General features: G+C 40.8%; 1 protein-coding gene across 1 annotated transcript in view; it reads right to left on the minus strand.

Moving 5' to 3' along the window:
* LOC124789451 (splicing factor YJU2) overlaps positions 1-23,871 on the minus strand; it is a 78,401-nt gene that overhangs the window by 8,111 nt on the left and 46,419 nt on the right. The window contains exon 6 of the mRNA XM_047256812.1: positions 14,286-14,436. Within this exon, the coding sequence (XP_047112768.1) occupies positions 14,286-14,436 (151 nt within the window). The remainder of the gene's footprint in view (positions 1-14,285; positions 14,437-23,871) is intronic.

A 23,871-nucleotide genomic window follows, 5' to 3' on the forward strand; every position in this document is an offset into this window, starting at 1 on the left:
CCCTGAAAAAAAGACCTTTATTCTTGATTTCCTCCTCGCACCATCCACTGTTGCCTTCTGTCATCTTCCTAACCTCCACAAAGTCTTAATTCAATCATATGACATTCACAAACCATTATCCTACTCTAAGGTTCATACCCCAGAAATCAATGCCACTATTACACCTGCCTCATACATCCACCTGCTATTGTCTACTACAGTCCCACTACTATAGTACATACCACAATATCAAAGGCATGGCAACTTGAAAAACCACACACATTATTCGCCAAGTAACTTGTGGCTCAGCACGTTGCTTTATATGGGAAATACTGCCACTAAACTGGCAGAGTGCATGAATGGACATAGTTGCTGAAGGTGCTCTACACCACACTATTTTAATTCTCTCACCCAATACTAGTTGCCCTGAATTTCAGAGACTCCAACTAGCCCTCCAATAAATCCTCACGTCCCAACACCCCCCTACAATTAATCCTCATTAACTAATTAACTACAGTCTTGTCTCATTTAAGTATTTGTTTTATGGGTTTAACTTTCTGCCCCCCCCCCCCCCCCCCCAATTTCTCTCAGTTTTTAAGAACACTATTAAGTTTTTCTTTTAATTCATTTTTACCTCTGACTGGCATCATCATCTCTCAAATTAAGCTGGAACAAGATAACAAATTTAGCTCCTTTAACTTCCTACTCTGATGCCTCCCCTAGACCTCTGTCTCTCCTTGTACTAAAAACAGGTCGGAGTAATCTGTCCTTTTTAACATTCCTTAACCTATCCCTTTCTCCTCCCTGATAATGGTAAGCTGCTTGTACAAGTACATGTGCCTATCATCAGAACTAAGTATTTCCCCTCCTAAGTTTAGTATTGGCTAGCTATACTGTCTCATAATTACTCTTACATTACTTCATTACTCTACACAGTATATAAATGCACAGCAATATAATTAAATAGAATAACAAACACACAATTAAATAAAAAAAGGTTTAGGTCAAAGACATATTAGTGGCAAGGTTGTGTTGGCAACACCACAAAACACAATACACACCTACAAGTATAAAAATAAATGATAAACAGTAGTGTGAAAAAAGTGTGCTGTGTAAAATGCAAGAAATGCATAGTTCTGCAGAGCAATGAAAAATTAGACAAGTATCAGTGTCTAATAAGAGAAACCAAACAGAAACACTGTGAGTAAAAACCAACATATTTTTAATGAAAATGATCGTAAAAAAAAATCAAATTGCAAATATCTTTAGTTACAGACCAGTGATGATGCTTTGCCTCGATAAATGGAAATGCATCTGGAGGGGGGGGGGGGGGGGGGGGGGGAAATTGTAGTCTTAATGACGGAACAAAAATATCATCAAGAATTATAATTTTTTACTTTTCAAGAGCGAATTAATCACACATAAATGTGTCACTGGGAGATAAAGCACATACTGTGCAACAGTTATCACACAGAATGGTTTTATTTCACTAATCCAAGCCACATGTAACTCTATTCAGTCAACACTCCCTAAAATTTGGCTCTCCCACTGATAGATTGTTAATTTTTCTGAATCCACTCATAATGAATAACCACATCAAAAACACAACTGACTGATTAATTGATTATTGTATTTTTTTCTTAGTTTCTTGTTTCCATTAAGGAGTAAGACCATAAGAATGAATTTATTATAGACAAAATTTTAAACATGCTAATTCCTGTTACCAAAGATGCTGTATATAACACTGTTGTTAAACTAAACAATGGAAAGTCCAGGTACAAATATCAAAAACATTATACAAATGATAGATTGCTACTGACTGTAAAGATGACATGTCGAGCTTCAGACAGGCATGACAACAAGACTGTTACATATAAGCTTTCAGCCAAAGCCTTCTTTTGAAAACACAAACACACACACTTTCACACAAGCAAGCACATTTAAAGCACACAGGATCACTACCTCTGGTCAGACTGCAACAGAAATACGCTGAATGGCAGCAACAGTCCAGAGAAACATGGGAAAGGCAGAGGGACAGCAGGGTATGGGTGGAGGAAGAGGAATCTGCGCTATCAGAACACGCAGGGTATAGAGGTGGCAGGACTTCCCCACATGTACCCTGCTATCCCTCCATGTTCCCTACCTCACTCCAGATTGTTGCTCCTGTTCTGATATTTTTCTGTTGCACTCTGGCCAGAAGTAGCGATCATGTATGTGGGACTTGTGATTGCTTGTGTGAATGTGGGTGTGTTCCTCTTTTCCGAGGAAGGCTTTGGCCAAAAGTTTATACATAACAGGCTTTTCACTTCGCCCACCTGCATGAATGTGTTACATTTATGGCGAGCAGTAATCTATTCTTTTCTATAATAACAAAAATAATCAATTAGTGACAGTATAAAGTATCTAGCTGACCTTTGGTGATGATGAGATCAACACCGAAGACCAGCTGCACACTTCCATCCACTTTAAACCGACTAACAAACAACAGTACTTACATTTTGACATTTGCCATCCTTTCCATGTCAAATATTCCCTCCCGTACAGCCTTGGCATCCGAGGCAAATGTATTTGTCCGGATGCAGACTCTTTACAGCAATACACCACCACTCTCACCTCAGCCTTCAAAGGACGTAATTATCCCATCATCCAAGTTCAAAAGCCGATTTCCTGGGCCATCACATCCAATCCCAGTACTGCTGATCCATCCGAAAAACAGCTTCGGAGCACACCTCTTGTCACTCAGTACTATTCTGGTCTTGAATGTATTAATCAGCTACTTCGACAAGGCCATGACTTCCTAAAATTGTGCCCCAAAGTGAGATCCATTCTGTCTGCAATTTTGCCCACCACATCTAGAATAGCTTTTCTCACCCTCCCAATCCCTGCAATATCCTTGTCAGACCCTATGCTCCATCTGCACCCATCTCCCTACCCTATGGCTCCTACTTCTGTGACCGACGCCACTGCAAGACTTGCCCTATGCACTCTCCTACCACTGCCTATTCCAGCCCTGTAACTGGAAAAACATAAAGTATCAAAGGGAGAGCCACCCGTGAAACGATACGTCATATACCAGCTGTTATGTAAACACTGTTCGGCCTTTTACCTCATCAAGACTACCACCAAATTATCAATTAGGATGAACGAGCATAGGCAGAGGGGGTATACAGGCAACATGCAATATCCTGTTGCAGAGCAAGCTCTACAATATGACAATCGTGATCTTGGTTCCTGTTTCACCACATGTGCCATCTGGATTCTTCCCACAGGCACCAGTTTCTCAGAACTCCACAGATGGGAACTAGCATTACAACATGTCCTTGGTTCTCACCACCCACCTGGCTTGAATTTACATTAATTTCTTCTGTCTCAGCATTTCTTCACAATACTACTCCTTTCTTCACCCCATTTCAGTTTTCTATATCTTTCGTTTTCTGACCTGTCTATTTTTTGTGACCCCCCACCCTCCCATGTCTATTACATACAATGCACTTAGCTTTTCAATCTTATTAACTCAAGCATTATGTTTTGGTACTACTCTCTATTTTGCATATTACCTTGTCTTCCACCTTTAAGCTCTTAGGTTTTCAAATCTTGTCTGGATCAGTCCCCAACAATCAGTCTTTCCTTCTCATTCTGTCTGATGATTCTCCCCTGACCTGGGGTTTGGGGTGACTTTACTGAATTGTACCCCTTTCCCTACATCTCTCCAGTCCTTTTCCTTCACCCCTCTTCCTTCCCCTTTAACTCTTCTGCCAGAAGAAGGGGCCACTGGCTCTGAAAGATTGTAAAAGTTAAACCTTTTTGTGTGTGTATTCTCCTGCAGCTGCTGGCTGAGTGGATATTTTTTATCTATCCATTTACATTATAATAATGCACGGAAAGTTCTGGTTGAGAATAACGAATTATTTAGGAATAAGGCGATGACTCATCGAAAGACAGAAGGTACACAAACAAAAGGTACAGAGATTTGCTTTGCTAGCTTTCAGAATGAAATTCCTTTCTCAAGCTGTAGGAGAAAAATGCATGCACGTACGCACCCCCCCCCCACCCCCCCCACCCCACCCCACACACAAACACACCACTGGGTAGGCATGGGGGCAGGGGTGGGGGCACAGCGAGTTACCTTAGGTTTATGCCAGGGAGGTTAACTAGAGTGAAGGATGTGCTGTAGGGATAGCTCCCATCTGTGCAGCTCCGAAAAGATGGTGGTGGAGAGGATCCAGATGGCATGAGTTGTGAAGCAGGCATTGAAATCTCCCATGTTTTGCTCTGCTGCATATTGTGCCACTGGGTGGTCCACCTTGTTTTTGGCAACAGCTGGTGGCCATTCATTCTGGCTGTCGGCTGATTGGCTGTCATAACAATGTGAACGCTGTGCAGGGGTTGCAGCAGAGCTGATATATAACATGGCTGCTTTGACAGGTTGCCCGGCCTTTGATGAGGTAGGATAAGTCTGTGACAGGACTGGAGTAGGGGATGCTGGGTTGGTGGATAGGGCAGGTCTTACATCTAGGTCTTCCACAAGGGTATGATCCGTGTGGCAGGGGACTGGGGGTGAGAGTAGCACAGGAGTAAACAAGGATGTTGTAGAAGTTGGGTGGTTGACAGAACACCACTTTGGGAGAGGTGGAATTGTCTTGGGTAGGATGTCCCTCATTTCAGGGCATGATGATAGATAGTCAAAGCCCTAATGAAGACCATGGCTCAGTTGTTCCATCACGGGTGGTATTGGGTGACAAGGGGCACTTCCTTGTGGTTGGCTCTTGGAATGGATATGAGGATCAGGTGCATGTGGGGATATGGTATGGGCGAGGGAGTTCTCATCACTGCAGATGTGTCTGTCATGGAAGGCCAAGCTGTATGGGAGTGCAGCTGTCCAAGTACAGGTACTGTTAGAGGTTGACGGGTTTTATGTGGACTAAGGTGTGGATGGAGCCACCTGAGAGGAGGAGACCGATATCTAGAAAGGTGGCATGATGGGTGGAGGAGGACCAGGTGAAGTGGATGGGAGATAAGGTGTTGAGGTTGTGGAGGGATGAGGATAAATTGTGCTGGCCTTGGGTCCAGATTATAAAGAAGTCATCCATAAACCTGAACCAGACCAAGGGTTTGGGGGTTTTGGGAAGCCACCTAGCAGGTTTAAGAGGTTGGCGTAGGAGGGTGCCATGCAGGGTTAGGTGTATGAGGAATGAAGTGGCGGGTTTGGAATCTGCAGGGCTTTGGGAGATGTAGTGTTCAATAGCAGCAAGGCCATGGGCATGGGCATGGTGTATAAGGAGGTTGCATCTACAGTGACAAGTAGGGAACCCGCAGGTAAGAGTGTGGGAATGGTAGAGAGCTGGTGCAGGAAGTGGTTGGTTTCTTTAATGTGTAAGGCAGGGTCTTGGACAATTGATGCAGATGTTGGTCAACAATGGCCGAGATTCTTTTGGTGGGAGCATTGTAACCAGCCACAATGGGGCACCCAGGATTGTTACATTTGTGGATTTTTGGGAGCATGTAGAAGATAGGAGGAGGAGGAGATTACTGTTTAACGTCCCGACGACAACAAGGTCATTAGAGACGGAGCACAAGCTCGGATTAGGGAAGGATGGGGAAGGAAATCGGCCGTGCCCTTTCTAAGGAACCATCCCGGCATTTGCCTGAAGCGATTTAGGGAAATCACGGATGGCCAGACCCGGGATTGAACCGTCGTCCTCCCGAATGCAAGTCCAGTGTGCTAGAAGGTAGGTGTGCAGGCTGTTGCTGGGGTGAACAGGTAGATGGATCCAGGAGAGAGGTTCTGGGAAGGGCTTAAGGATTTCAGCAGGGACGGGAGATTATGTTGGACTTCTGGCAGAACTTTTAGTTGGAGGTGTCAAGCAGCTGACAGAGGACCTCTGCCAAGTAGTCACTCAGGTTCTCAGAACAGTGGTGGAACCTTTGTCAGCCGAGAGGATGATCAGGTCAGGATCCATTTTTAGGCTATGTAGGGCAGTCCTTATTTTTGATAAAAAGTTGTTCTTAGAGAGGAGCCTGGTGAAGGATGGTGAGGCTAGGTCGTAATCTAGGAATTCTTGGAAGGTGACCATGGGATGGTTAGGCAGAAGTATGGGAGGGTCACAGTTGAATGGTGGTATGAATTGGGACAGGCAGGGTTTGATGTTAGGACTGGAATGGCTTTGGTTGGAGCTGTTAAAATCCTGACACTCCAACACCTAGAAGAACATTCCAAACACCACCCTCACAAGTTATCCAGCCTGTTGAAATCTTACTCCCAACTTCAGGCACCACTACCACTATCCACCCCCAACCCTACTCCTAGTGTTCTTCCTAGTAGCCCCTCATAGCTCCCAGACCCTGCTTAGCTGACCTTTTCAATATACCACCACTCCAAAAACCCCTAACAACACTGCATGAAATCCAGACTGAAACAATCCCAGAACACTGTTGTTAATCTCTCCACCAAAATCCAAAGAAGTTTCAGTCCTGTTCAGAGGCCTCACATTCAGCCCTACTCCCACGTTTAACCATGTTAAACTTGTGAAAGATCTACTCTCCTCCTCCCACTCCCTACAGTGGAAACACTTCTTTGTCACCGACCCCTCCAACCAAAGCCAGTCCAATCTTAAAATTGAACCCTGCTGGTTCCAATTCATACCACCATCCATCTGTGACCCTCCCACACTTCTGCCTAACCATCCCTGGTCACCTTCCAGAAATTCGTAAATTCCAAGGCCTCACTATGATTTCCCATGTCCCTCCCTAAGAACAACAACCTTTAAGCAGAAGAAAGGACTGCCCTACACAACCTAAAAAGAGGTCCTGACCTGATCAACCTCCTGGCAGACAAAGGTTCCACCACTGTTGAGATGAAACGGAGTGACTACCTGGTTTAGGGCCTCCGCCAACTGTCACACACTTCCACCTACAAGCTCTGCCAAAGTGACCCCATTCCAAAAGTCCAACATAATCTCCAGTCCGTGCTGAAATCCTACAGCCCTTCCCAGAACCTCTCACCTGGATCCATCACTCTGCTCACCCCAGCAACAGCCTGCACACTTACCTCCTACATGCCCCCCAAAATCCACAAATGTAACAATCCTGGGTACCCCATTGTGGCTGGTTACAATGATCCCACCGAAAGAATCTTGGCAATGGTTGACCAACATCTGCAACCAATTGTCCAAAACCTAGGCTCCCACATTAAAGATACCAACCACTTCCTACATCGGCTCTCCAACAACCCCACACCCTTACCGCCTGTGTTCCTACTTGTCACATTAGACACAACCTCCTTATACACCAACATCCCTCACCCATGTCCTTGCCACGATTGGACACTACCTCTCCCAAATCCCTGTGGATTCCAAACCCACTACTTCATTCCTTGTACACCTAAGCAACTACATTCTAACCCATAACTACTTCACCTTTTAAGGGAACCTATACAAACAAAATTGTCGCACAGCCACGGGAACCCACATGGCACCCTTCTATGCCAACCTCTTCATGGGCCACATATTCCCTGGTCTGGTTCAGGTTTATGGACAAAATCTTTATAATCTGGACCCAAGGCCAGGACAACTTATTGTCATTCCTCCACAACCTCAACACCTTCCCTTTCATCCACTTCACCTTGTCCTCCTCCACCCATTGTGACATCTTCCTAGATATTGATCTCTTCCTGTCAGATGGCTCCTTCAATACCTCAGTACACATAAAACCCACCAATCACCAACAGTACCTGCACTTTGACAGATGCCAGCCCTTCCACACCAAAAAATCCCTCCCATACAGCCTGGCCACCCGTGGCAGACATATCTGCAGTCATGAGAACTCCTTCATTCAGTATGCTGTTGGTGTCACGAAGGCCTTCGCAGACAGGCAATACCCCTAATACACAAAGAGATCTCCCATGTCATATCCCCACACACACCTGATTCTCACATCCATTCCAAGAGCCAACCACAAAGAAGCGACCCTTGTCAGCCAGTACCTCTTGGGACTGGAACAACTGAACCATGGTCTTGGTCAGGGCTTTGATGATCTATCATCATGCCCTGATGCCTTGAAATGAGGGACATCCTACCCCAGAAACTTCCATCCCCTCCCAAAATAGTGTTCCACTGCCCACCCAACTTCCATAACATCCTTTTCTACTTCTATGCCATTCCCCAATCCCCTGCCACCACACACATCCTACCCCCATCAGAGGACGCGCAACCCATCTAAGCTGCCATGTCATATACCAGCTCTGTTGCAGCCACTGCACAGCATTTTACATAGGTGTGACAACAAACCAGCGGTCAAACAGAATGAATGGCCACTGTCAAACTGTTGTGCAGATTGGAGCTATCCTTACAGCACCTCCTTGATTCCCATAACCTCCCTGGCCTAAATCTAAGGTAACTCACCGTCCCCCCAAACTCCACACCCAATAGTGTGTGTGTGTCGGGGGGGGAGGGGGGGGGGGGGGAGGGGGGGGGGGGGTGCGCACGCTTGCGTGCATGCACGTGTGTGTTACAACTGCCCAATACATGTTGGTTAGTTATGTCCTGTCATCTCATGCTGACCTGTCTGCCACCTGCCTCCTCTACCTGCACCCCCAGCTACCTGCACCCCCAGCTAACCCACAGATGGCTCACCACTCTCCCAAGAGCCACTAAACGCTTCCCCCAAACCCCCTCCCTGTCTCCCGTTTCTCTCCATCCCATACACCACCCCACCCTGCACCCCACCTCATCCCAGTACACTCACCACGGGCCAGGTAAGATCTGGCAGCTGAATGAGCACAATATAGGGAGACTTGTGTGCATGTCAGTGAATATGTGTGTGTGTATGTGTATGTGTGTGTGTGTGTGTGTGTGTGTGTGTGTGTGTGCGTTTCCTACAGCTTGAGAAAGGAACTTCATTTTGAAAGCTAGTAAAGCAAAGCTCTTTACCTTTTGTGTAGTGTTTCTGCCTTTTGGTGAGTCAGCTCTCTATTACTAAATAATTCATTTACATTATAATCTATCCTTTTCATAATATTGAGGTTAAACTGTTGTTCATATACTTGTACATTCTTGTGATGTGTAGTAGGTGAGGCAATGGAAAAAGTAGAAAAAAAGTTTCAAACTCTGGATAATGTCCTTTGCATTGTTTCTTCCAAGATGGCCGCCGAGTAAGTGACGCCAGAAACCATTTCCAGAAAGTTAAGTGATTTAGACAGGAATATAATTTAGTTTTACGCCGACAACAAATTAAATACGTGCATTAGTGTATCGTTTAGTCTTGCCGTTAAAGGTTTGACTTTTCTTTGCGTATTTTTTCAGAAAACACGAAAAGATCGTAACTTCGCGAAGTCGCTCTTAGGCTTAAATTTTGTAAACGTGTTTGTTTCTTATTTCACGGTAATTTAACTCGTTTCTCGGTAACAAATAAGTAAACTACCGTAAATAGTGTATAACTTCATTATTGTAATACAGATTTCAGAAAAACAGCGTAACTTTATATCAGAAACTTGCCTATATACATTTGTTTATAGGCCTAATTCTCGTAACGTTTTTGGAGAATCAAAGTTAAAGTACCTCGTTTAATTGTCCTTTTCTTCATTCCATCGAGTGAAATATATAATAAATAGCGTATACCTTCGTTGTTTTATACAGATCTCAGAAAAACAGCGGAATTTTAAATCAGAAACTTGCTTATATACATTTGTGAATAGGCTTAATTCTTGTAACGTCTTTTTTGATTTTCGGTAATTTAATTGATTTATTCTAGCTAAAGTATTATTTTTGCCATGAGTGAGAAGTGCCTGACTTGCCGCAGAATTGTTAGTTCCGGGGTTTGGTGTGATGGATGCAGTAGTTTTTTTCACTGGGGGGACTGCAGTGGCGTGGGTGTTGGGAAAGTGGATCAGGCTCATCAGTGGTTATGTAGGATTTGCAGCAGAGATAGGAAGATAGTGGAACAGGAGGGGAAAATTGCTGCCCTTCAGGCTGAGCTAGATCAGGCTAGGGAAGCTCTGGACAGGTTAAGGAGGGAGAAGGGCAAAGAGAGGTGGGAAGTGGCAACAGGTAGCAGAAGGAACAGGCCTAGAACTAAGTCTGACAGTTTTGTGGTGAATGTCAAAAATAAGTTTGACCTGTTGCTTCAGTTAGAAACTGATGAGCCTCAAGCAGAGGTAGGTGTAGACAGGACACAACAAACTTTCAATAGGAAATTGAAAAAGAATGTAGGAAAGTCATCGAAAAGGAAGAAAGTTTTGTTGTTAGGCAGTTCTCATGCCAGAGGTGTAGGCCAACTTCTGCAGGAGGAATTAGGACCAGAATACCAGGTCACAAATTTTTTCAAACCAAGTGCTAGTCTGGATCAGGTGACAGAGGATTTAGGTTCACTCTGTAAAGGTTTTACCAGGGAAGACACCGTGGTTATTGTGGGAGGGCCAGGGAACAGCATTGACAGAGATCCTGGGTACAGTATAGAGTGTGACCTGGTAAAGATTGCGTCGGCATCGAGACACACCAATGTTGAATTTGTATCTGTCCTGAGACGCCATGACCGGCCTCATTTGAACTCTTCTGTTGGGAGAGTTAATTTGGAGTTGGAACGGCTGCTTGGGTCGGGTGCGGGGGCTCATATTGGTGTGGTTCCTGTTGATTATCTCAGTAGGTGGGACTATACCAGGCACGGCCTACATCTCAACAGGAAAGGGAAGGGGAAACTGGCTGGGGTAATAGCAGGAAATTTAAGGGGGGGAGGCACTGCCATGAATGGCAAAATACCAGTGGTTACAGGTGTTGGAGCAGCACCTTTTTTAGGATAGGTAAGACAGAAAGATGTCAAGTTCTACGAGAGGTCAGGATTGAAACAAATCTTCAGTTTAGGAAAGAAATTAAACAGCACAATTCTAGCACATTGGATCACCAATCACAGCTACCAATTATAAATTTTCACCAATCACCAGAAATTTTATCTCCACCAAGTTGTATCTCAGTCCTAGGTAATTGCATTGATGAATTAAAGTCACCCAACCCAGTTGACATAATCTGCCTCTCTGAACACCATGTGACCACTGGTATAGGAACTAGGCCTAAGCACAATGAGAAACTCAGACAGGAGAGTACTGCAAATGTTAGAATAAGGAAAGGTTCTCATAAAAGTATAATTAAAAATAATGTAAGTATATTTCATCAAAATATTGGGAGTTTAAATAATAAAGTAGATGAGCTTCTGGTTTGTTTAGAAGATTTAGAAGCTGAGAATGAAATAGATATACTATGCCTGTCTGAGCATCACATTGTTACCGATATGGATAAGGTAAATGTAAGTGGTTATAAGCTCTCTGCACATGTAATGAGAGAAAATATGGAGAAAGGAGGAGTTGCCATATATGTCAAAAGTTATCATTGTGCAAAAAGTATAGAAACAAAAAAGTTTTGTGTAGAGAAACATATAGAAGCATGTGCCTGTGAGCTTAAATTAAATAAAGGCACATTTATAATTGTAACTGTATATAGGTCCCCATCAGGAAATTTTCATCTATTTCTGAAAAATTTGGACTCCTTGTTGTGCTATCTGTCAGACAGGGGGAAGCAAATTATTATTTGTGGGGACTTCAATGTAGATTCTCTGAAAGAGGGTAAAAGGAAAAATGACCTTGAAGTATTACTCGGTTCTTTCAATTTGACACCCGTTATTGATTTTCCTACTCGGGTGGTAAAGGATAGCAGCTCACTGATAGATAACTTCTTTATAGACCAAGATAAGTTTAACCAGATAAATGCTCAGCCTGTTGAGAATGGTCTTTCTGATCATGGTGCACAGCTAGTTACAATATATGACATAGCTCCATTCAGCAATACTAAACAGTCCTCCAAAGTAGTACATTCAGTCAACGATTTAACAATTGCAAATTTCAGGGAAAGCCTACAGCAGTTAGACTGGGATGAGGTGTACCGTGAACCTGATGCCAATTTAAAATATAATTTATTTCATGACATTTTTGTAAATGCATTTGAAAACTGCTTCCCCAAGAAAATAGTTAAATATACTCGTAAGAAACCTTCTAACAAACCATGGCTTACTAAGGGTATAAAAATATCTTGTAACCGGAAAAGGGAAATGTATCTGACAGCAAGAAAGAGTAGTGACCCAGAAACTATCAAAAATTATAAAAACTACTGTGTTATATTAAGAAAAGTTATAAAAAAATCCAGGAGTATGTGTATCATGTCTGAAATCAGCAACTCTGATAATAAAATTAAAACAATTTGGAATATTATTAAAAGAGAAACAGGTCAACCAACAGCAGAGGAAGACAGTATTACCATCAAATTGAATGAAAGCTTTACGAACAAAAAGTCAGAAGTTGAAAATATTTTAAATAATCATTTTCTAAATGTTGTGGATATAGTAGGATCCAGGTGTTCATTAGAAGATGCTAGGCTGTTAATGGAAGAGGCCATACCTATGCAATTTGATACAATTGAAATCTCACCCACTTCTCCCTCTGAAATTAGGAAAATAATAAACTTGCTTAAAAGCAAAAACTCACATGGAATTGATGGCATTTCCAGCAAAATACTAAAAGCTTGTTCTCAACAGATAAGTAAGATTCTCAGCCACGTGTGTAATAGCTCTCTGGAACAGGGCATTTTCCCTGATAGACTGAAATATGCTATTGTTATACCTTTGCATAAAAAGGGGGATAGATCTGATGTCAACAATTACCGTCCAATCTCCCTTCTAACAGCTTTATCCAAAATTTTTGAGAAAGTAATGTATTCAAGAGTAGCTTCACATATCTGTAAAAATGAAGTACTAACAAAATGTCAGTTTGGTTTCCAGAAAGGTTTTTCAACAGAAAATGCCATATATGCTTTCACCAGTCAAATTTTGAATGATCTGAATAACCGAACACCACCCATTGGGATTTTTTGTGATCTCTCAAAGGCTTTTGATTGTGTAAATCATGAAATTCTGCTAGACAAGCTCAAGTATTGTGGCATGAGTGGGACAGTGCACAAATGGTTTAATTCGTACCTAACTGGAAGCGTGCAGAAAGTTGAAATAAGTAGTTCTCGTAACATGCAAAGATCAGCACATTCCTCAAACTGGGGAACTATCAAGAATGGGGTTCCACAAGAGTCAGTCTTGGGTCCTTTGTTGTTCTTATTATATATTAATGACTTGCCATTCTATATTCATGAAGAGGCAAAGTTAGTTCTCTTTGCTGATGATACAAGTATAGTAATCACACCTGAGAAACAAGAATTAACTGATGAAATTGTCAATACTGTCTTTCAGAAAATTACTAAGTGGTTCCTTGTAAACAGACTCTCACTGAATTTTGATAAGACACAGTACATACAGTTCCGTACAGTGAATGGTATGACGCCATTAATAAATATAGACCTTAATCAGAAGCATATAGCTAAGGTAGAATATTCCAAATTTTTAGGTATGTCCATTGATGAGAGATTAAATTGGAAGAAACACATTGATGATCTGCTGAAACGTTTGAGTTCAGCTACTTATGCAATATGGGTCATTGCAAATTTTGGTGATAAACATCTTAGTAAATTAGCTTACTACGCCTATTTTCACTCATTGCTTTCATATGGCATCATATTTTGGGGTAATTCATCACTGAGGAATAAAGTATTTATTGCACAAAAGCGTGTAATCAGAATAATAGCTGGAGTCCACCCAAGATCATCCTGCAGACATTTATTTAAGGATCTAGGGATATTCACAGTAGCTTCTCAGTATATATACTCTCTTATGAAATTTGTTATTAACAACCAAACCCAATTCAAAAGTAATAGCAGTGTGCATAACTACAATACTAGGAGAAAGGACGATCTTCACTATTCAAGATTAAATCTAACTTTGGCACAGAAAGGGGTGAATTATACTGGCACTAAAGTCTTTGGTCACTTACCAAATAGTATCAAAAGTCTGACAGATAACCAACAAGTATTTAAGAAGAAATTAAAAGAATTTCTGAATGACAACTCCTTCTACTCCATAGAGGAATTTTTAGATATAAATTAAGAAAAAAAAGAAAAAAAAAAAAAACAAAAAATATAAATAAATAAAAATAAAAAAATAAAGAAAAAAACACAAAAAAATAAAGTTGTTATATTAACTTAAGTATGTTGTTAAATTAACCTAATTATGTCATGTATTGGAAAATTCGACTCGTTCCACATCATTACGAAATATCGTATTCATGATCCATGGAACTAGTATTAATCTAATCTAATCTCTAATCTAAGAACCAGACATTGAAATTACATTAAACTAAAAACAATAATCATGAGCAAAGAACTTACTGTCTGTGTTGTCTTTAACTGTACTGGTTCTGTGTAGCGTGCCATTTTTTGTGGGGGTTCATTACTGTTGCCAGCACCGACATTAGTGCTCGTGATATTTGAAGTTTCTACAATTTCTTCTGTTATAACCTTCTTCTTGCCAAACACAGACCTAATAAAAGTAAATTACACACTTTAATGTCAGAAAATGCATTTGAAAACTAGAAAATACGAACAACTACAAGAAGGTACTTTTAACAGCTCTCAATATTTCTTGGGTTACCTCAATTTATGCTAGAATGTGCTTTCTGTGGTTGTACATGAGTGGTCTCTTGGCAACCAGTTCAAAATCATTTTCTACATTACTATGGACTTCTCAAGTATGCTCAGATTACTGTGTGATACACAGATACTATTACGTTCAAAACTGGACATGTCCCAGACATTTTCACTCATGCAACTGCTATCAACAGAGGTAATATATCTGTAAAATGTCTTTTACATTTCTATCAACCTGTTACCTTTCATTTCCCTGTATTTACTCTCAAACTGTCAAGGACATTTAGTTTGCCTGTAATTGTATCTGATGCTACACCATCAATTCTTGTTAATAATGACATTATAGACACTGAACAAAAGAGAAAAAAAACTGAGCAACTCAAGTAACATTTAATTCTAGAATGCACAGTTAATAATTAAGAACAGAACTGTAGTATCTGCTCAGTGGCGAAATACACACATGATGTACCAAGAAAAAGGGGAATGGGTGGATGGAATTCTGAGAGACAGTAAAGAGATACACAGAATTAATTTTCGACAACATCGATCATTATCTGTACGTGTGTGTGTGTGTGTGTGTGTGTGTGTGTCTGAAAGGGGGGGGGGGGGGGTTGATGATGATGATGAGGAGGAGGAGGAGGAGGAGGAGGATAAATTAATGATGTACAGTGAGAGCTCTTTTCTTTACTGATTTCAGAGACAATATAGGGAATGGGAAGGAAATTCTGCCCTGCAGAGCAAAAACTGCAGGAAGAGAAGTAATGGAGGTGGTAAAAGATGCACTCAGTGTTATATACTGCTAATTTACAATGGTGATGTATTGCTAAATTACAATGGTGATGTGTTGCTCATGTTCTGAAATTATTAGCTCGATGTTAACAGAAGTCTCTCACATTGGATGAAGGTCACACAGTTGGGATGATTACAATAATATTTAATAAACCATTTAGTTCTGAATCTCTTGCTGATTAACAAAGCACATAGGCACACCTGTGGCCAACTAGCATAAGACTCAAACCAATGACATCATAATGCGCATATGGAGCACTAAACTACTGTGTCATACACTACCGTCAGTTCACAACTCAAACTATGTGCATGTGTGGTACTGTAGTATCTCACAGCACTTTTCAAAGGAAAGAGCCTTGTGATAGTAGAATCATTTTTCTTGTTGCAGTCAACCTTCCCTGGGATTGGATTCCACTTTTAACCACATTCTGACAGTTTCTACATCATATTCCTCATTACCTCTATGCTTTGATCTCACAAAAAGAGTATTTGACTGCATAAAAAGAATATTTTACTACAAAGTGTTGTAGGCAGCTGACAGAGATATACTGTTTTTCCAACTTCAGGCTACTGCTGATTTATAGCTAGGGAAATGTAGCACCAAGAAAAAATATGTATCCTGTATAGACCACAGGTTTCAATATGCTGCATTGATCACAATAACATTTAAAAATACAGTTATCATGTTGACAGTGGTAGAAGAGAAAATTAAAAAGTCCTCAAATGAACTGTAATTAGCTAGGGAATAACAGTAAGCAGGTTAACTGAAACAGACAGAAGAACAGAACAAGCTGCAAGTGTGAGATCCTGAGGAAGATTTCTGTTGAAATGATGTGCAATGCTAGAGAAATAGGTTGTTAAATTACAATGGGAGAGAGTGGCTGCCTAGTACTTACTTTCACAAAGTGAAGTTCCAAATACTGTCAACAAAAACTTTTGAAAGTAGATAAAATTGTTTTGGAAACTGTAGGTACCATCTTCAGGGAGGAAAAGAGGATTTGGTTGGGCAGTGCTGAGAAGGAAGGACAGGTCACTCAACCCCAAGTGGATAAGGATCCACCTGTATTAGGATGAAGGGAGGAAAAAGGTTGAAGAAAGAACATATAAGTTCCAAAAGCTGCAAGCAGTTTTCTTTCTACTTTTAAGTGTATTTATCTGCAGTACTTGGCAGTTTACATCCTGAAGGTAAGTACTTGCCATTCATTCTGTCTTGTAAGTTAACAGTTTTCCTAATCGAATTTTCTTTTTGATACAGGAAAAAAAGATTGTATTAGATGAAATATGTATACAGCAAAATAGGAAAGAGAAAGAGAAAGAGAAAGAGAAAGAGAGAGAGAGAGAGAGAGAGAGAGAGAGAGAGAGAGAGAATGTAGTACTAAAGAAAAACATTTTAAGACTATTAAAATTTTAATTAACAAAAAATGTTGAATAGGGGCAACCACAAAAGCATACAAAATGTCCCTAATTAATAAAGTATATGAAGTATCACACTTAAAAAGCTCAGGCTCTTCACTGAAACCACATTGTTCAGGCTTATGCTTCACATTTCCTTACTTGTTAGTTTCAGTGTCCCAATGTCCATTCATGTTTTCAATGAACAGTTTCTGAGCCTATCACTGCCTCTTTTACTCTACATTTTGGTTCAGGTTCCACTATTCATCTGTTATGCATCACTAAATGGCCCCAGAACTTTTCTTCTTTCTGGTACCTTCAAGAGCTTTTTCTCTGCATGTTTTGCATTTGGAATCTCCAAACTTGTGTCTCTTTGGACCTGACTCATTCTGGAGGTTCTTCCCGAAATCCACATTTTCACTGCTGCTATCTGTAGTGTGAAGTCACGTGTACAATTTTTGCTCAAAAGTGACAAAATAACCGGTAAGACTTGACTAGTTCTCTATACACTGAAGTCCTAACAGGCAAGCAAGCAAGCAAGCAAGCACTGCTGTTCTGCCCACAGAAAGACCAATCGGGCCTCGCCAACTGCTGTATCATCCATCAGCCAATGGCATCATGTGGATGTGGTATGGAGCGGTGGGGATCTGCAGACGCACTTCTGGCCATTGTCAGGTCAGCAGACATTCAAGTAGCTCCTCAGTTGGCACCTAGTTCCAGTCCTCTCACCAACTAAGGAAGAATCCCTGGCAGTTGCTACATTTGAAACCAGGTCCTCTGTATGGCAGTCAGCCTGCTGACTACTCAGCTACTGTGATGGACAAAGTCCTAATAGTATTACTTTTTTTTCAAACAGTTTATGTTGATCTACGTAAAGCTCTCATCAACCCGAAGGATGGTTTGAACACTACAGGGCTTTACTAGGCACGGTCCTATTATAAGTGAAATGTCTTTCTTCCTCTGATCTTTGGACTAACTTACCAAGCCAGTTATGTGTGTGTGTGTGGGGGGGGGGGGGGGGGTCTACAGTTGAAAATGGACTCAGAACCATGGTGTAACTTGACATTTTTCACGTTAACAAACGCTATCGGTGGTGAAAAAGAGACAGTTAAAAATCAGAGGAATGACCGGGGTTTGAACAAGAGATCTTTGGATCTGTAATCTTGCGCTTTGCAACTGGGCTACCCTCTTTTAATGCCAAAGTTATTGCATGCTGCCATGATTCATAAATGGTTTGTAATCATATTAAACATTGGAAAATCCAGGATGGAATGTAACAATATTATGAAAAGGAAAGCTGCTACTCACCCTATAGTGGAGATGCCGAGTTGCAGATAGGCTTGTGACAGTCTTTTTGTTGTGCCTATCTGAGACTCAGCATCTCCGCTATATGGTGAGTAACAACTTTTGTAATCATATAAACAATACACTGCTGTGAATAATATGGGTTTGTGTTACACACAATAAACAATGTACAATGGCACAATAACATCTATTTTTCAAAATTCAAATATGAGGCAAGGTGAGAGAATGAAAAAAATTGCTAGATCTACATTCTGTAAAGAAAGTTTCTTGGATGAAATTCACTCTATGACATGTTATGTAATGTACTTGTATCTTGGGATTAATTGAAGCCTTAGATACTGTTTCATCATTTCGTAACTGAACTGTCACTTTTTAACCCTAACCAAGGGTGCACTACAGAAGTATACGTCACTACAACTAAGATTTCATTTTCACATTTGTTGGCTTTGTCAACTGACAACCAAACTGGCAATTATTTTCAACCTAAGCTATACCTTTGGTTATGTGACAAATCCCTCTGTCAGCACAACCTACATTCCAAACAGCTAATACAAATGCAAAAAGTAGTTTTGGTGTCCTACGCTTTTTCTTTTTGCACCTTTATGATAACATGCACCACAACATCATAACTTCAAAGGACACTGTCGACATCCAGTACTGAAAGGTTCAACTGACCCATACATTTACGTACTTGTTTAACTATTATATTGCTTCAAAAGTGAAAATATAGAGAAATTAGAAATAATAAAGGGAAGATGATGTAAACATTTGGCGCTGGCAGCACCAATATTGTGACAAAAGTCAACCAACATCACAGCACAGTAAAAGTACTTAATGAAATGCAAATCTTCATTTAGTATGAGGATACTGCGAGTGAACAGAACAGCATGTAAGTTGGAAAGAGTGTACTAACACAACTGTTTAATATTAAGCTTAAAATAAAAACTAGCCAAATAAATATACAAAAAACACCAATTTGTTAGGCAGCAGCCATACGGACACACTTTCAAATGCTTTCACATTTATACCACATACATGGAACAATAAATTAATGAATATCTTAAGCTGAATGAAATGTAAGCTTTTGCTTATTATGAAAGTAATTAAAAAGGAAGTTTATAACCCAAGGAGCAAGGAAGAAAAATGGTAGGTTAGTGTTTGATCTCCTGTTTATACCACAAGAGAGAAACAGCACAAGCTTGTATTAGAAAAAATGGAGGAAGGAAACTGGTCATGTCCTTTACAAGGGAATCACTTCAGAGTTCACCTCTAGTTGTTTAAGAAAAACATGAAAATATCTGGGGCATGCTCCTCCCAACTGGAAAGTTCCACCTATGCAACTCATTCCGTGGGACAGACAACTGGCACAACAGATGTTCTTATGCTGACAAAAACCTGCATAAAACGTGAGAATTGAGCTTTTGCAGAGTATCTTCAATGCATAGACATTAACAGGGAGAAAGCTGAAAACCTGGAAGTTGATCGAGTTTGCTGGAGGAAACCTGTTGCCCAATATACTACTTAATGTTGGAGAAACTAAGTAATTCTAAGATCTGAAGTGGTGAAAAGTGGGATAAGATATTCAGATTAGCAAAATGTATAAAAGTAAATTACATGTAGCAGTCATAATGATCTTTTGTATCTCTACATTTGAAGGGAAAATACTGCAACAATCAATGCTGGATGGAAGTGTAAGGCAACACATGAGCCACTGTTAGATGACAGGAGGGTTAGGTGGTGCAATTGTTTCCAGTAAAGTCAAAACAAGTCTAAATGGAAAAGAGTGAATTGCAAATTATCTCTCTGTCAAAAGACAGGAAACCCTGGTGCTCAAAGGTCAACATATCACAGTCATGTCAAAAGTAGAAAAACCGAAAACCAGTCACGGTGCATTTCGAACATGGCAAAGGTCATCACTTGCTATATGACAATGCCCCAGATCCTTCTGCAAAGGACACGGTCACACATACTGCTTCCTTAAATACTGATTCAGCCCCCCCCCCCCTGCCCCTTATTATTATCCTTTGGACATGTCAGCCACTCCCTTCTTCCTACTTCCTCAGATGAAGAGACTATTGCATAACAGGAATTTACAGAAAAATGATAACTGATGTTGAAGAGCAGCCTAAGCACAGATTTCTACCATTAAGATTTCCAACAAGTCATCCATCATTGAGAAAAATGTGTTGCATTGAGAGGTTAATATATAGTGTTGTGGATTGGCAAGAGAGCCAACCCACTATGAAAGGAAGCTGAAAGGCACGCGTTTTAGCTCACGCAGGCTGGCGTGAGGTCTGGAACAGGTCAAGGAAATGAGACTAGCAAAAAAAAGGACGTAGCTGTGGAATACTTAACTTTAATCCATAAATGATGAACATCGCTCTTGACGGTACATGTTTTACAGCATCAATAGTAACTGGTAATGGCGCCTTGCTAGGTCGTAGCAAATGACGTAGCTAAAGGCTATGCTAACTATTGTCTCGGCAAATGAGAGCGTAATTTGTCAGTGAACCATCGCTAGCAAAGTCGGCTGTACAACTGGGGCGAGTGCTAGGAAGTCTCTCTAGACCTGCCGCGTGGCGGCGCTCGGTCTGCAATCACTGATAGTGGCGACACGCGGGTCCGACGTATACTAATGGACCGCGGCCGATTTAAAGGCTACCACCTAGCAAGTGTGGTGTCTGGTGGTGACACAACATATAGGGTGCTGAAAAATTCAATTCCCAAACTGATAGATATTACAACAATGCCAACAACAAATATATTTCATTAAGCAACAAGGTACATATGAGGTGTCTGATCTTCTGGACATGTCCAAACGAAGAGACACCTTTTTGATCCAGCTGCCATTATGACACCCCCAGATGGCCCAGTGGTCAGAACATCTGCCTAGCAAGCAGGAGACCCAGATTTGAATCCCAACCCAACACAGATTTTCAACTTTCCCCATTGATTTCAATCAATTCCCACTCACAGCCAATGTCTGTAATTCTTTTGCAAAGCAACAAGCTGTCGGATATGCATATTGAGTGAGCACTAAGCATTCATAAGTATGCCTGAAGTGAAGGAGATAAACATAAAGGACCCTCTTGATACATCATTGCACCAAAATTAATGGGTTGTTGAAAACCTACGAACAGTTATTCAAGGTTATCCGAGCCAATTTGCAGTAAACTTGAGGGCTAGTATTGTGGGCAACTTCACTTGTTTGGGTTCCTCACAAGCAGCTTTTAACCAAACTGTGTGCCTATACAGTACTGTCTCAGTTATGCTAATGGATTCACCATTTCTTTTCAGGAAGATCACAGTTCATACTAACTGGTGGAAAATCAACAAGTAAAACAGAAGTGATATTTAGAATTCCCCAAGGAACTGTTATAGGCCCTATACCGTTCCTAATCTATATAAATGTTTTAGGGGATAATCTCAGCATCCTTCGTAAATTGTTTGCAGAGCGTGCTGTTGTTTACCGTCTAGTAAAGTCATCAGAAGATCAAAACCAATTGCATAATGATTTAGAAAAGATATTTACGGTGTGAAAATTGGCAAATGACTCTAAACAATAAAAAATGTTGGTCTCCACATGAGTACTAAAAGGAATCTGCTAATTTCAGAAACACAGTAAATCATACAAATTTAAAAGCTGCCAATACAACTGAATACCTAGGGGTCACAATTATGGACAACTTAAAATAGAAGTGAAACAATGGAAAATCCACATAGGAATATCAATGATGTAGAAAAGATAGATTGCTACTTACAATAAAGAGGACACAATAAGTTGCACACTGGCACAATTAAAAGACACTTACACAAAGCTTTTGGCCACAACCTTCATCAGCAAAAGAGAGACACACACCATTCATAAACACAAGCAAGCACATGTCACACACAATGACCACCAGCTGCGGCAGCTCAGGTCTGGCCTGAGCTGCCACAGTTTCTCTTTTGCTGATGAATGTTGTGGCCAAAAGTTTTGTATGAGTGTCTTTTAATTGTGCCTGTTAAAACTAGAACTATCACGTTCATAATATTGTAGAAAAGGTGAACCAAAGTCTGTATTTTATTGGCAGAACACTTAGAAGATGCAACAGGTTTATTATAAAAAATGGTTACACTACGATTTTCCACCCTCTCAAGGAGTAGTACTGTGCGGTATGGGATCTTTATCAGATTGGATTGTCAGAGAAAACTGGAAAAGTTCAAAGAAGGGCAGTTCATTTTGTATTATTGTGAAACAGAGAAGAGAGTGTCATGAGTATGATATGCGAGCTAGGATGGCAATCATTAAAACAAAGGTGCTTTTCTTTGTGGGAAGATCTTTTCACAAAGCTTCAATCACCAATTTTCTCTTCTGAATGCGAAAATATTTTGCTGGTGTCCAACTACATAGGGAAAAATCATCACACCATCATTGTGACAAGATAAGAGAAATAAAGAGCTGAGGCAGAAAGGTTCAAGTGTTTGTTTTTCCCGTATGCTATTCGTGAGTGGAATGGTAGAGAAATAGTCTGAAAGTGGTTTCATGGACCCTCTGCCAATTGCAGAAGCACATGTTGCTTCAATGACTCAGGTAGCCTATGCACAGACTGTTCTCAGAAGAGCACCTGCTGAGGTTATTGGAAGAGGTACCTCCATGTATCAGAGGGAAATGTGGTTTCAACATGGGACCCCAGTGGACTTTGCAAAACCAGTACATGCAGCATTAACCCGTACTTCCATCAATCACTGGATCAGCCTGGGATGAGCTGTACAATGGCGTGTGTGATTCTTAGACCTCCCCCCATTACCTTTCTATGGTGCTATATGAAAGCCACAGCATGTTCTACTCCTGTGGTTAAAACAATTCTTGCAGCTGCCACAAACTTACGGAACATGTCACACATTTTCAATCCCTCATAATGTGCTGCGCTATGTCAACACTGACTCTGCACTGAATTTAATGCTGCTCATTTTGAACATTTGTTGTACCAATAGAGGGCTGAAACCCTGTATAGTCTGTACTAATGTAATATGCATTTTTGACAACTGGTTGCTTAAAGAAATATATTTGTTGTCATCTCTGTCATCGTATCAGTCAGTGTTGGTACTGAATATTTGAACAGCTTGTATAGAGAAGGATTAATATTATCACCCAGTGTCCTGGTTGCAGCTTGATTTTTCAAGGAGATAATTAAACTTTTATGACTACATCTTGCAAATAATGGAGAGAGAACAAAGTGCTGAAATTAAGAAACTAGGAGAAAAAAGAAAAGCAATACCTCAAAACCAACAATTACAGGAGGGAAAGCTGTAAATGATGAAAATACAGCCAACATGTATGTATCATATCAGATGTGTGACCTCATTCCTGGCCTCATCGGGTTAGCATCCCATGGAACTCGGTTTTATGCAGCCTTGAGCCAATACATTGTATTCCCCCTAATCAGTTTAAAGTGAACTGTATGGCAAATTAACAATGCTAGCACAGTGTTGTGGCTGTATCTACTAGGCCTGCTTAAAGGCTATTTACTCTCATACCAACAAGTGTTTTCCAACACTTTTTTAAGTTGGAATTACACATGCAAAAAGCCCTGGCAATAAGCAACACATTCCAGAGGTGTGCCTTTAGCAGGACAAGGGAATGACCAACAATAAAATCATGATTTTGTTCCCCGGATGAAAGGCTGGAATATTTAATGCATTTTGAGAACAGCTTGGCGTTCATAAAACTGAGGAGTTGGTTGGCAGCCTTCCTGTGAATAGAAGTTGTGGACTCTCTGGGACAAAGATGATATTTCTATAGTATGATTGATTTTTTTAGTTTGGAGGTTACCGATTCACAGTGATGGACAAAGCATTT

This window comes from Schistocerca piceifrons, chromosome 3 (genome assembly GCF_021461385.2).
Source record: "Schistocerca piceifrons isolate TAMUIC-IGC-003096 chromosome 3, iqSchPice1.1, whole genome shotgun sequence".
In the NCBI taxonomy this organism is placed as follows: Eukaryota; Metazoa; Arthropoda; class Insecta; order Orthoptera; family Acrididae; genus Schistocerca; species Schistocerca piceifrons.